At 40.3% G+C, this 15,087-nt stretch overlaps 1 protein-coding gene across 3 annotated transcripts in view; it reads right to left on the bottom strand.

The window, feature by feature from the left end:
* The window catches only part of nphp4 (nephronophthisis 4), a 163,686-nt gene that overhangs the window by 125,977 nt on the left and 22,622 nt on the right, over nt 1-15,087 (bottom strand). For all 3 annotated transcript variants that reach the window (XR_003832558.1, XM_029436186.1, XM_029436187.1), the window contains 4 exons: nt 14,342-14,511; nt 13,877-13,941; nt 4,170-4,319; nt 942-1,078 (listed from right to left, as the gene is read on the bottom strand). Coding sequence is in view for 2 of the 3 variants with exons in the window: in XM_029436186.1 (XP_029292046.1) it covers nt 942-1,078; nt 4,170-4,319; nt 13,877-13,941; nt 14,342-14,511 (522 nt within the window). In the remaining variant the exon portion in view is untranslated. The remainder of the gene's footprint in view (nt 1-941; nt 1,079-4,169; nt 4,320-13,876; nt 13,942-14,341; nt 14,512-15,087) is intronic.

The following is a 15,087-nucleotide window of genomic DNA, read 5'->3' as shown; positions in this document are numbered from 1 at the left end:
AACATGCAAGTCCAAAGCCTAAAAGCTCCCTAAAACAAATGTGTATGCAGTTTTTCCATCTTGGTACAATTAGTACAAAGTAGAGGTACTTGTGCTCCACTTAATAAACTCTAAACACTCCCTCGATCCCCTGTGATTGAGTGTGAGGATGTAGCCCAGCAGTTTCAAAGAGCAGTGGGAAAGTGATACGGAGTGACAGCATTGTCATATCAATTCTCCTCCCTACCAAAGACACATCTCACTTTGGCTGGAGTGAACAGATAGGGCCTGTGCAAAGCCAATGTACAAATAATTGCTAGTCCATAGTTGCACCTGTCAAATACAGTTAACCATCTGGGTTTCCGTAGACAAGAAAAGGGGAAGAGAAGAGATAAGCTCCATTTAGTTCGGGAGGTGATTTGCCTTAAATTGCAGTGGCAGCTGTAAAAGAGCTTGTGCTCGCAACACTAAAGAAACGGAAAGTGAGATAAAGGAAAGCATCAGGCTGGAGAGAATAATCTTGGCAGAGGTATGTCAAGGCCATCATGGCCATCTTTAATTTGAGGACTGTAGCGAACTGTTACCTCAGAAGGATGACATGTTATTAAGCACACCATATACAGTTAAAGGAAATAGGAAATGTAAACAAATTTGCTACTAAAAGTGTAGCAACTTCAATATCCACCCTGTATATATGTTGGTGATTTGTCTCAATAGAACATCTATTCTTAGGTGCACAAATCCAATGTTCAGACCCACCGTGTGAGAATATGGATGAAAAGATGATTGGACATGGTTGCACACATGTCGTGACACTGTTATTGTCCCTAATGTGTCACATATACGAACTGTCAAGGCCGTGTGTGTGTGTGTGTGTGTGTGTGTGTGTGTGTGTGTGTGTGTGTGTGTGTGTGTGTGTGTGTGTGTGTGTGTGTGTGTGCGCTATGGAAGCCTGGCCTTACTGTGTTATGGCAGTCAGCATTGATCAGCTGCAGCAGCTGGCTCTCAAACTTCTCCAGGGACGGCTGGAGGGAGATAGTCAGTCTGTTCAGGGTGAAGGGCAGCATCTTGAGCAGCTGAGGCCTCAGCAGAACATCTCCTGGTGACAGCACGAACATAGCATCACATATCGACACGCAATGACATTTACATGATGATTGTGTTTCCAGCTCAGCCAAGTTCTGTTGGGGTTGCTGTGGAGGTAAAGCAACTGAAAAGCACCATCTAGTGTAATGAATGTGTGAAAACAGGTTGTGAAATACGTGTCAGTTTATTCCTATGTATGACCCATTTTTCAAAAGTTCCAAGACATTCTCCATCATCCCCAGAACATTTATCATGGCAGTTCTAGAAACCTAAAAGAGAGAGGTCAAGTGGAAAACACATGGTTTGATGCAGTGTTGTAGCTGTGCCGATTCTACTAATGTGTGTGTGTCATCTTATGAAGTGAGCTGAACTCCATGTTACTTTATCAGGAGTGTCAACATCAATGCCAAAGCCTTGGTTCACAGGAACATTTGCCTTTTCATGGCAGCTTTATTTATTAATACGTCTCCCTCACCCTGGACTCCGGAGACGCTCCACTTCAAATGTTAAATAAACTCCTTGAATGTGTGGTTTGTATTCTATTGACCATGCTTGGTTTATTGTCATATTTCATACTCCCTCATGGACAGCATGGACCAGTACTCCCCTTATTCACATGATTGGCGGGTGTATCGGCTGGTATTAGTAAATCATTACATTCTGGATTTCTTCAGTGAATAAAAGATACTAGGAGATATTGCTGAGTAGAAGTAGGGGGTCCAAGGGGCCATTGACCCCCCCTCCCAGTTTACGCCTCTGTCCCGCATTGCGAACAAGATGTAGATGACGGAAACAACTTGTAAAATGCCACGTGCCATCTTTGATGCTCGCAGTAGGACCAAGGCCCGGGTTTAAGTGCAATCCACATGTTTAAATATTACATTGTTGGTGTAAGAGCAGCGTAAAGTGTGGTTGAGCGATATAGAAAGTGACGGTGGATGTGCAAAGAGCGTACCAGTAGTCAAATGTAGAAAGAGCAGGCACCAGCCCACTTCAAACATGTTATGAAAATATCCATGAGCTGGATGAGGAAACAAACGCTCACCTTTTTTTTGGCAGCAAATGTATGCACGTTCAACCTTTACTCTTTGATACTGAATATATTTGATTACATTATTTTTCTGAGAGACAGCAGCGCCATCTAAATGACTGCTCCATTGATCTATGGTAAACTGCCTAATGTCAATCACTGGAATATTTACACCACAGAGAGAGATACCACAGCTGGTGTCAAACAATCCAACAAAACCTGTTTCCATCTGGCGTAAATTTGACTAGAATCGATTGGTGAAAACATCTCAGCCAATGGATGAGGCGGGAAGGTCTGTGAAGTCCAAAATCACCCTTTTCAGACACAACAAAGAGTAAATAGCGAGTGTGATTGTAATCTCTTGTAGAGTAATGTAGCCATCAAGCGTTTCGTTGCAGCCCTTGTCTCTGGAGCACAGAGTTGGACTGTTCTGAATGCGGCGTGAATATCAAACCGGTGGCTGTGGTCTTAAAAGGCAGCTTAGGTCTCTGCTGCTCACAGCCCCGGAACATGAAGAGGATTAGCCGGCTACCATACCTCCCACTGACTCCCAATGATTATAGCTCTGCACTGTCAGACTTCATTACATTCCCCCTTAGAAACTTACTTTCTAAGTACTGCAGACATTTCAACTTCTGATGGAAATAAGTTTCCACTATTAAGTACCATGATGTCTTGTTTGTTGTTTTGGCAGTTTGGAGAAAGACAATTTGTTAAAGTGTGTAATGTAAGATTTCACCTGATATGTGCTGAAGGTGTTGGGTTGAGCCATGTCATATTTTGATCAATATAGTTTAGGTGACATCTTTGTTCACAAAAGCTTTTTTTTTAGACGGTTGAATAGGGACTAAATGTGCACAAAGAGCGTCTGTACATCTGTAGTGGAAGATTTAAAGCTGCTCCACTATCGATAACTGAGCTGCACAGTAAACACAGACACCTACATATGACTGTTTCCACCAATAAATCAATTTTCTTTTGTTCTCGTCTGAAAGGAGCTCATATTTAAGGAATGAGTAAATAATAAGACAAACACACTGAACAACAGTTAGCCTCGACTACAGTTGTGTAAATAGAAAGAATAGTTTTATAAAAATCCTGAAAAACAGAGACTGAAAAAGTGTTTACCTTGTAAAGCGGATATTTGTGTCGCAGAAGGTAAAGAAATAAAGTGTTAAAGAAACGCGACAAACTGGGACTATACATTCTGCATCGAGAGCTGGAGAGTGAGCTGAACAGCAGGTGAGCTGAAACCCAGATCAAGGTTCGTACAGCTTCTTAAGAGTAAAATTCAAGCACTTTCAAGATACCTAAAACAGAAATAGTTTCCACTATTTAGTACCATGATGACTGTGCTGTTTGAAAAACATTTTAAAAAGAGACTCAGAGATGTGAAAAGTGTTTCTAAATTGTGATGATAAATGCAATTGTTAAAAATAAAGTGTACAGAATTCCTTTATACCCACAGCAACCAATGTATATTGGCAGCTGTTGATATTGATTGATTGTATTTTTTGATCATGATTATTTAATGCTTAGCTAGCTCCGGTCCGCTCTGCACTTGGTGTTAGACGCCAGAGACGCCAGAAAAATGCGCCATTTTCTGCCTTTTTTGCTTGCTAATTTTGGCCAATTGCAATATTATTATTTATCCTGCTCACACACATGATGTACACAACCTTGCCTTCAGGAAAAATAAAAATAAAAAGTGTTGAAAATAATCTTAATGAGAATAACAGGGCCAACACCTGATCGGAAAATAATGATATCGTAAATGCAGTATAATTTTAACGACCAACACCAACTGACAGACTTCTCACACATGTTCCTGCTTTGATAATTAATTAGTCGATTTTTAGTCCAGACAAGATTAATGAAAACGCATGCCCTTTAACAATCACATGCTGCTTCACATGTCTACAGTTCCAAATATGCACATCTAGTAGTAGCACAGTGGCATTAAAGTCTTTCAATCTCGTCAACGGTAAAACATCATAAAAGAGAATCTGTTATTGTGGGGGAGAGTATTACTCATTTATTTGACCTTACACCTTCCCAGTTATGTGAATATTACCTGTTGGAGAAGCTGCAAGCCCGGGAATGTTCTCATTTCCAGATATAAGGACATTCTCTGGGAGGAGGTGCATTACGGAAACCAGCGCGGGGTGGTTTTTCATCACACATTCCAAATGTGCTCCATCAATAGCCTTCAGGACACTGCTGTCTGCAGAAAAGACATATAACACATTTATGTATATAACCGTTTTACTATTTCACATGCATTTCCTGACAAACAAGCAAACCACCACTATGCATACAAATGAGTTAGATATGATATTCCACCCCACCATCATCCCCAACCCACCCAAAGAATCAATCTCCTTGGTGCGCCTAATATTTCCCCAAAAGCAATGAGTCACAGACAACATGACACCCAACACGCAGACCATTTTTCAATATTCCATTTGGGTGCTGGTGACCTAGGTGCAATGTTCCATTACACTGCGAGCATTGTTTTCCAGGGCTAAACTGAAATGACAACCATTCAACTTGGAAAAGGCACTTCTCTAGAAGAGCACGGAAGCGTGGCTGAGGCACAAGGTATGAGCAATGAGGTAGATAGTCATCTTTCAAGCAGATCGTCCAATGACAAGTGAGGACCCACAATTCCTGCCATTGACAGAAAGCATAGAGCATTTTGAAGGTGAGCAAAGTGGTGTTTGATGCGCTGCGTATGTTGGCTTCCTTCAAGCCTGAACAGCATCACAATCTTTCACCGTGACAGGGTTAATGATTGCACCTTCAAAAGCATCAGTGACAATCAATACAGGAAGCTCCATTCACTCCCATAGGCTGCTTTAACAAGGTGGCAGTGAGCAATCTGAAGGTAAGCCGTTATGGTTAGTGAAACAGTGGTCATGTCTGAAAGCGTTTAAGTGCTGGGATGTGTTTTGGTTTCTAATTATCATGGTAAACTGTGTTTGTCTTAAAACATTAACGGGGGACATGCTATAAAAAACTCACTTTCTTGTGTTTGTGCACATACAATTGGGGTAATTGGAGTGCCTGCCAACACCCAGTCAGTTTGTTGTGGGCTGAATATATCAGAAAACATGGGATTCAACAAGCTATTCAGATTTGCCTCCCCTTACTATGTCACATGCAGGCTCATTAAAATTTACCGCCCCCCATCTGAGTGTCTCCGCCTACAGCTTGAGAAGTACTTTTGCAAAGGTGCGCCATATTTTCCTCCCAAACCAATCGACGCAAACTGGGCTTTTTTGGAGGAGGGCTTAAAAGAGAAAGAGATAGAAAACATCTATCCATGTGCAGTCCAAAAATTGGACCGCGCAGCAGTTTTTCTCCCAATAAACTGCTTGCATCAGCTTTAAAAACATCAGTTCAAGAACTGCCTTACAAACTTGGCCCTCAAGAAAAACAAGTTTAATGTCTGGAGGATAAAAATAAAGTCTAGACTTTTGAAAACAAGATTCCAATTTGTTCACATATTGCCCAATGATAGCGTCATAATGAATTACATTTTTAAAACGATTTAAGACATAAAGTTACATTCTAAACTAAACTGGTAAATGTATCACTAACATATGTATGCTACTACGTTATTCTTCAGAACCACAGAAGTGAACATTTGTAATCCTTTTACCAATAAAAATAAAAGCAGCAAAATAAAAAAAAATGGATAAGCAGAGAAGTAGACTGAAAAGAAAGATGTTATGTTAAATGTATTAGAAATTAATTGTAGCTTAGGGAATTGAGGGAGAAAGACACTTCTTGTAATGGAGTCTTTTCTAATATAAAACAAAAAAAAAAGATGGAAAGATGAGTTCAGAGGAAGGATGGGGAGAATGATCACTTCTTCTGTAGACAGCTTTTCATACATTTTCAGGTCAGTGCCGTTATTTGAAAAGTAATTGAAAGGAGATGGAGAAGGAAAGAAGATGATGTAGTATATGTATGTGTCCTCCTTCCCTCCCTGTCTATCACTCATCCCAGCCAAATGCTGTAACTCTCTCTAACAGTTAACTACAAAAAAGTGCTTATGTCTAAAGCCAAAAAATGGTTTGGGGAAATCTCTGAGGTTGCAGCACAGCTTCGACTCTGTTCTACAAACGTTCTCAGTGGCGACAGCAGCTTTCGTGGAAAAGGTGTTTCTCGACATGAAACAGGAAAAAGTAGGGTGGGTATGAAGGGAGAAAAAGAGAGGGGGGAAATCAAGCATAGAACTTTCTTGACACAGTTGGTGCCCAGGTGTCGGCAACTTTTTCATCATTTATTTCTTGTTATTCATTATGCATCAAGCTTGGGTTTCAGTCAGATGCTGTGCATAGATTAGAAAACTACCCCAAATTTTCCTTACAGCAGTGGTGAGGTACCTCAGAGTCAGTTGAGCAGCATCTTGGCATGAGATGTGAAACCAAAGAAGTCGGGGGGGAAATGGCTCAGCATCAGACAAACAGAGGCAGTGGTTTTGGGAGATGGTTGAATGTGGAAGAAGAAAGTAATAAAGATGAAAACAAATGGGATAATTTTTGAGAGAAGGTTGTGCTGCCAAGTTAGGAAGGAGTGAAGGGATTTGAAGTGGTGACTTGCATTTGTTTCTATGTTTGGTACTGTACTAAGCAATCACTACTTTGGTGCTTTTGCATGTCACTTCCCAGAGACCGTTTGTCAAACAGTGACGCTAGCAGCCGGGATGTAAACCTCTAAAACAATTTAACACCTACCAAAACCAATACCAAACATTACCGGCCTTTAGCCTCTTGAACGTGAGACTGCTTTACTTTTTTTTTTATACATCATTGTACATTTATGGATTTTGGACTGGTGGTCAGACACTAAGCCATTTGAAAATGTCAATTTGGGCTCTGGTGAATGTTGACTTTACACTGATTTCCAGCCCGGTTTTTTAACATTAAAGTATCCAATACAGATATATCAGCCAATATTTCATACACAAACATGTAAATGATTGTAAACATGTATGCTTCAGATTCCTTAAATGTGGTTATTAAAGAATTACTACCAACATATGCAATGGGTGGAACATTTTACAGCTCAAATATGAACAAACCATATAATCTCTGTCTCTAAATTACCTCAAACATTCTTTGGCATTTTGTACCGTGGCATTTCTTTACATCTCTAACTTTGCGAGAACAGCGTTATCATGAGAACAGGAATGTAGGAGCTTATTGGTTGCCGAACGGATACAGCGCATGACTCATAACCAATCACGTAAGCAACGTCCAACATTGTTGCATGTCATACCCACGTCTCTCCTCCCACCGTGGATCCACTATCCAGTAAAAGGCGAAAAATGCCAAAAAATTCATTAAGAAAAAGAATAGGAATGTTAAGAATAGGATGAAACTATAAGAATAAGGCCCAAGTTATTAAAAAAAATGCAATTATCCATTAGCTGGTTAAACCTTCTGTTAAAGTTGCTGTCATCCTTGTTCAACAAAGGGGTATTGCTGCTCAAGATACATACACAATAGTACACAGGTATTGGTCTATAATATAGACCAATACTATTGTACTTAAGAAACTGTTCCTGTAGCTGGTGGAAATGCTGGCAGAAAGATTTCAGGGAAAGATTAACCATGTATGGTTTTCAAGAACTGGGTATAGTTTGAATTAATACCATCAATCAGGTATAGAGATGCATCTTGAACACACATAAAAGAACAGTTTAAATGTTGTAAAGCAGAGTTTGCCCTGCCTTAATATGAGCCTAACGTGAAACATGTTCCAGGTGGAGGAGCCACAACAGGGGAAAAATGTTGTTTAACTTCATTATTTTTGTTGGAAGTTCATCCAAACAGCAATAAAGCTTGGCGTAGGAGGAGAAAACAAACACTTATGTGGGTTGCCTTTGAGTCAGATATGCAGGGAAAAGCCTTTTGAAGGCACCACAAACCTCTTTATCTTGGCCACAGAGAGGCTTTTTGGGATATCAGTGAGAAAATGTGTCATGGCACTACCTTTCTGTCCCCCACACGCAGACTCGTACACAATAAATTGATGCATCGGGGTGTTGCTTCACATTAGGATATGCTAATGCGAACACAATGTACCATCTGTTTGTCCTCTCATCGCACTAAGAGGGCCCCAGAGATCAGCCCTCCAGCCTTCTTATTCCATGTTTTCTTCTCTCTTCTACTTCCCCTTTCCTCCCAGTTGGTCCAGAGGAATAGTTAGATGAAGCCAATGAGCTTGCTGCCTCCCATCGTGCTTGTTTCCTCCTCTTTTTTTTTGCCTCCCATCCTCTAAAACTTTCAAAAGCCCCAAGGCAACTTCCTTTCCTCTATCTTCTCTCCTTCTCCCATTTCCTGCCTCTTGACCCTGACTCCAGCTCTGGAAAATAGAGAAGCTTTGACTTCTATGCCACTAACACTATATCTTTCTTCCCTAGTTTCACTGCTCCTTTTTCTGTATCAATTCAGATCGACTTGTCTCCAATTCATATTTCAGCATTTGGGTTTTCTCCATTGATCTCATACCATTTGGTCTGATTTGTATTTCATAGGTTAAAACTTTGTTTAAAACTAAGGAGGACACAAATTTGTATTTACTGCTTTAAAGTGAAAAGCCTGTTTATCGAAAATACCGCTTTTGTAGAGCAACGAAAAGCTTGTTTTGTTTTCCTTTTAGCTGAACCACTTCTTATCTTTCAATCAGCCCAGTTCTTTCTCAAATCTAATCTACGCATCTAATTATGTCATCTGGTAACGTTCAATTAAAAACATGACAATCATTATAATTAGAGTTATGAGAATAGACACATCCCATCACCTTGCATTCTAATGTTTCCACCAAGACAGTCTTCTACAAGACAAACTCTTTCTACTTTCTTTCTTTATCTACTATATGTATTTGTGTTTCTCTATCTAGTTCTATCCATTCATCAGCCCATCCCCCGGGTGTGGTTGTGTGTGTGGTTGTGTGTGTGTGTGTGTGTGTGTGTGTGTGTGTGTGTGTGTGTGTGTGTGTGTGTGTGTGTGTGTGTGTGTGTGTGTGGCAGAGAGCCTGGGTAGGCAGTGGAACATACAAACATAGTGTTTGGCAGCCACCTACAGTATATACCCTTCCTGTCCCTGCGCACACTCCTGCGATTACATCCACCTACACACAACACACCACACACACATAGAACAACCTGCACATGCCCTGGCAGTGGCACTACTCTGCAATGAGTTCCTAAAGTCCAAATGGCCCGTTGTCAAAGCTGGCATGGTCATTGAAAAACTATAAACTCTGTTATGACACAATTGTGGAAGATCTCAATAAATGCAAACATTAAAATTACATTTCTATATAAACATGCCTCCCTCTGCATAAATGTATATGGCTTTACATGGCATGTTTTAAAAGGATAAGGCTGGCGCTATTCTGTAAAAAAAACTATTGTCGACAAATGTGTTTTTCCATCTCTCAATACTTTCCCGACGCTGTAGGGATGAGAATCTCTGGTAATCTCACGATTCGATTCCAATTCTTGGGGACATGATTAAATTTAAAAGCAATTCTCAATTCAATAAAAGGGGGAACTATTTTCTTACTCTTACTTCCTTACACTCATTAAAGGGCCTACGAAATGATATTTCGTCAGTGTTATTGGCCTTGGTATATGATAGAGGTTGCATATCTATTGTGAAATGTGCCATATATATATTTTTAATATTGATGTATTCGTAATAAATCACGATCATAACAGCATAAAAATGACTTCCGCTAACAACAATCGGTCACTGTGCCGAGAGCATCCACTTCGGCAATGTTCGGGCGATGATGTCACAAGTAGAACACAGCCGCCAATGTTCGTCTGCGTTGAAGCGTCCAGCAAAGACTGCTGTCAATTATTATGAGAAAGAACGGACAACAATCGATCACCAAGGATAATTGGGAAGCGATGTGTTGTATGGGGATGTGGGGCCGTCTCCAAATCTAGCTTTCTGTGGCCAAAAGATGACAAGTGCATCGATGAAACCGATGATTTGTGGGCAGCACTTTGAGAGATCGTGTTTCGAACAAACTATACTCGCCAAGGAAATGAGATTCAAAAAGAATTTAAAACTGAACGCAGATGTTGTGCCTACAATACTGCCGAGACCCCAGCCAGCACAACTTTAGCTAATTACACTTCATTAGCTTAATTAAGTATAGATTCAATGTTTATAACAGGCTTCCCCATTTTATTCTGTAGTTTGAGTAAAAGCGTGAGTTTATTTAACTTTTAACGATCACCCTATTAACTTTTAACTACCCTATTATTACATAGGTATTGAAACATTGTTTTTGCAATAATGAAGTATTGAGTGTAATTTACTGTTTTTAGTGTGCGGTGCCGTTACTAATGTTATCAACGTCTCCAGCACAACTAAAGGTTCAGAGTGAAAAGTCTCGACTAATAGAGTTCTGTACAGACATTTACAGTATGGTCAGAATGAATCATAATAACTATAGCAATCCCCTGATTTGTCATGTGCTGCCAATTGTAGGTCAAAGTTTTCAAGAAACTTTGTGACCCCAATATGCAGTGTAACATTAATTCTTGATTGATTTCTTAGAACCTGAGACCAAGGCCACACGGTACACTCGCTCTTTATATCCATATGTCTTTATTCCAACCTCCACTGAGAATAAATTAAATGTATAAAGATACATTTAATTTATTCTATAAATGTTTTGATGCAGCTGACAATTATCAGTGGAGAATGAAGACAAAGACCACATTTTGCACTGTGTACAAGCGGGCAGGATGCTGACCTACCTGTGTACTCCAGAGGACAGGGTACAATTACTGACTCTGAAACAGAAAATAAGCTCCATTGTGTAAATGATAGGGCCAAGGTTTGTTTACTCTTCTTATGCTACCATAGCAGGAAAGTATCATACAGTATGTACACAGTATGTACACAGTATGAGCCGCGCTAAAGATGTAATTGGAAGCACTTTGAATGCACCGAAGACACACAGGGGGACAAACACTAGGTCATGTTAGTCAATAGCCTAGCAGTCAATATTAGCTTCTTTCAACAAGTTTTATCACAACGATACAAAATCAACAAAATGCTGGCCCGGGATGTGACATTCAACAAGAGGAAAAATATCCAGATCTCAGGTTTCTCACACTACCAAATCACAAAACGAAGCCATACAAAAGAGTGCTCTTCCTGGCCTCAAGTTGTAGGCTATCTCAGACAAACTGTGGGCTGTTTAGACCAATGTTTACACCAACATTTGCACTACATTAAAGAAAACACTGCCTCCTCATTCACTAAGACCACAGCAGGGGTCCCAACGCAGAGGACTGCCCAACAAAAAAATGTCCTTGTTCACAATTTGTGTTCTCTCCAGTACATGTTTACTGTTGTTGGGTAAACAGCTTCCCATCGAGGTCTTTTAAGTCAGTGGTTGTTGTTTTTGATTTGTTGCCAACATTTGAGTCGGACTGCGGGCAGAGGCCAAAGAAGAGAAAGGGAGAGTAGAGATAACCTGTATGAGAGGCATGAATACAAAATGTTTTGTTGGGTCTGTGATGCACAATGAATTATAACCCTCATCTCTGATGCAGTTAAGTTTAGTTTCCATCTGCATCTATAAGTTAACCTAAATGAACTCGAACCAACTAAGCTCAGTGCATCGGTGTTGATTTGTGTTGCTGAAGCAGAGTAAGCCGGCCCAGCCACGCAGTCGGGCCGGCGACACAGTCCGTCTTTTGTCTTTGCTTTAAGCCATCGGCTTGTTTTAGGATTAGAAGGAAGAACCCTCCATTGTAATGATGATGGTGGGAGATATGTGGAAATACAGCCATTTGTCCTTTAAATTCATTCCCCTTTATTCAATTGAACTTTTAACCCCAACTTTATTTGCAACACTTTAAGAAGTAATGAAGGTATTATTCTTATCCGGAGCAACAGTACTTCAAAAACAAAGTTGGGGGAAACTGAATAATGTGGAATTTGTAATGCGTGAAGGAGAAAAAAAAGTGTCAGACTCCAGGGCTTGTACTCTCATTATAATTCGTTCACACAATCAGACATGAATGACGACCATAAGGAAATGTACTTATTTCACTCCAGCACAGAACAGTTTTAGATACTTGTTTCTCTCTACAAATGCACACTCAAAATGCTTCACATCAAGCAGGAGATACAGAGACTGTGTGTTCCTGTCACGGCGGATGAGACTAAAAGTGATATAAAAAATGAAAAAGGGATCTGGCCAAATAAAGAGCAACAGCAGAGTGGCAGCAATATGTCCCTTAGAACAAAAAAAAAAGGAACGTTCCACTAAACAACAGGCATGTGGTTAATAATTCAGCGAGCGTAAGAGTCCGTTTGAGAGTAAGTTTTCTAATATTCATGTGACATGATAGCCAAGACAGGAACTCTGGCTCTCACTGGGCACAGTGTTATTCATACTGTGAGGCACTACGGTGCTTTGTAATTCATAGCCTTGGTTTTCAGGCCAAGCGAGGACATATCTAGACGAACTCTGAGCTTCAGTAGCAAACTCAATAATTCAAGAGGATTTGTTCTCCAACGTTAAACTGATACAAGTCTTATATTCAAAGATAATCCAATTAATAGTTATGAATTTCACAAAACAACTCGCACCCAAAGCCTGAAGAATAACCAAGCCATCAACCTCCAGCAACGAGAGCCACAGTTATATCCATTGATTCAATCATAAGTAATAACTTTTCTTCATTACCAATTCAGTGTGTATGTAATTGTTGGGTATCATGCAGAGTGCTAGGATCTTTAAAATACCTCAGAGAACTTTTTGCCACAACTTGCACATCGGCTCTCAAAAGGAAAATATATCTAAAAAGTAAACTACAGAATCAACCGAAACTGACCTGAGAAAGAAAATGGGGTGGTCAATAATGCATTGTCTCTGCCTGGGAATACTTTTTCATTTCAAGCCAAAAGCAAGGGGAAAGGTGATGTCAGCTTTAAATGTGTGGCTGTCTGTCTTTTCTCTCTTCTAGACGTCTCTGTTAGACGGACATTACATGCAGTTGACCCAGCCTTCTGGGATGCTACCTGGCAGACAATTCCGATACTTGACAGAGAACCCATCTTTGAGTCATTTCATACTTCTTCACATTCAATTGCCCTTTATAATCCCCATTGTATTGTTTTCTCGAGGCACCTACTGCTCTGGTATCTCTTGTTGAGTTTTCACACGGAATATTTATTTAGTTTTGCCTCATAAGGTTTGTACTGGGAGTTTTCCAAGTCAGCAAGGTTTTAGGATGGCGGTGTCAACTGAGCTGGGTTAGATAAGTGCAATGTTTTTTGGTTTTACTACACTTTACTATAACATAAGCCATCACTCTGATACTTTATCATTTTACTTTATAAAGGGTTCTTACATCTTTGCAGATTCATTATATGCCAAGATAAATGGACACAGAGGTTATACCTGTCACGATCCCTTCAGACTGTATGAAGTGCTGGTGAATCAGTGGTACGATATTACACTTCTGGAACAGCTCAGCCTGCTGTAACATGGCAACAAACAGAACTGTGGCACTGCACTCTTTATTGTCTTGTGTAGCTAAAGATGGTGTTGTTGTCAAGGCTCTCACCTCAGAAAGCATAGGTAGCCTCACTGAACTGAAAATATACACTGTTTAGTCCCACATGTATAGTGGCCTGCTCTGCTTTCCTGCTGCATTACTCCAGGGACAAACACCTGAAGTGAATAGGCTGAATAATACAGTGTATATATTAAAAGAGTCCTTACATTCAACGGTGTCCTTCGGGGGGAGATGGAGGAGGCTTCTTGGTGATCCATGGTGTAGATTCAACCTAGGAGATACATTGAAACCAACCTGAATGACTGAATGGAGTGGCTATAGTTGCAAATGTAACAACAACATGTGTCTAAATGTTCTAGCTACATTTCATTCTCGTGTCTCTGTGTCTCTCAACCAAACTAGCTGCCTGACCTTCACTTCTAAATCTGCTGACTGCTGACAACTATCAAACACAAAACTGCTTGCGCAAAAGTAGTAGTTTACATGCTGTGCTACATAGTATTGCATTGTCCTAACAGGTATAAGTAGAAGTATATATGATTATAGGTCTGACATTCCCTGGATGATATTCAAGCAGCAACCCCCTTTCCACAACCATACCTGTCCTTCAATCCTCTCCTCATGAGAAACCAAACTAATACCTTGCTAGTGTAATTAAGAATGCTAATCACCTTATGTCCCCATCAGCAGCCTGAGCCTCTGGACTGTTGGAGAAAAGCTCCATGACAGTGAAGCCTCGCCCAAGAGCCTGCTGGGAGCCGTCTGGCCTGAGAGACAACGACACCAGCTCCAGAACCACAACCGTGCTGGGCAACCGCAGAGACGTATGGAAGTACAGGACCTATAGAAACATATAACACATGGAGTGAAAAAACGTGTTATTAAACCTACATCTCTGATGGTTCAGAATGCAGCTTGGATTTTATCAAATGCCAATGTGATCTGAAACAGTAGTGTTCACTTTAAATGAGACCAAAGAAACATTGAATTGCGCATCAAATTGTGGCATCTGCGGGTCATAGCAGCCCAAACGCACAATGATTTGTTTCGTCCGAGCCAAGCAGGCCAGGTGCGAAAGCATCGTAAAAAGAAAGTCGAATTTTGCTTTGGGAAAAAAAATAGTTTGCTCTTCAATCATGTTAAGCCTTATTCCAAAGCTTTTTATTTTATTAAAGTAATATATTATACTATACTATATGAACAGCATGTTGAGAAACACTTATAAACACAGGTAAATGACATATAAACAAGTACAGATGGTGCACAGTCCCATGGTACCTGCTGGCGTGGCTTTAAACATCAACTCATATTGACATTTAAGATACTGCATGTCAGGGATAGTCAACATAGGAACATTATACACACATATTGGGACCTTTACAACGAGGACACTGAGAACGAACAGTTTAAAAGTAAC

The sequence above is a fragment of the Cottoperca gobio genome, chromosome 7 (genome assembly GCF_900634415.1).
Source record: "Cottoperca gobio chromosome 7, fCotGob3.1, whole genome shotgun sequence".
Taxonomy (NCBI): domain Eukaryota; kingdom Metazoa; phylum Chordata; class Actinopteri; order Perciformes; family Bovichtidae; genus Cottoperca; species Cottoperca gobio.
The sequence above is the reverse complement of the archived record's forward strand: the minus strand, read 5'-3'. Positions and strand labels throughout refer to the sequence as shown.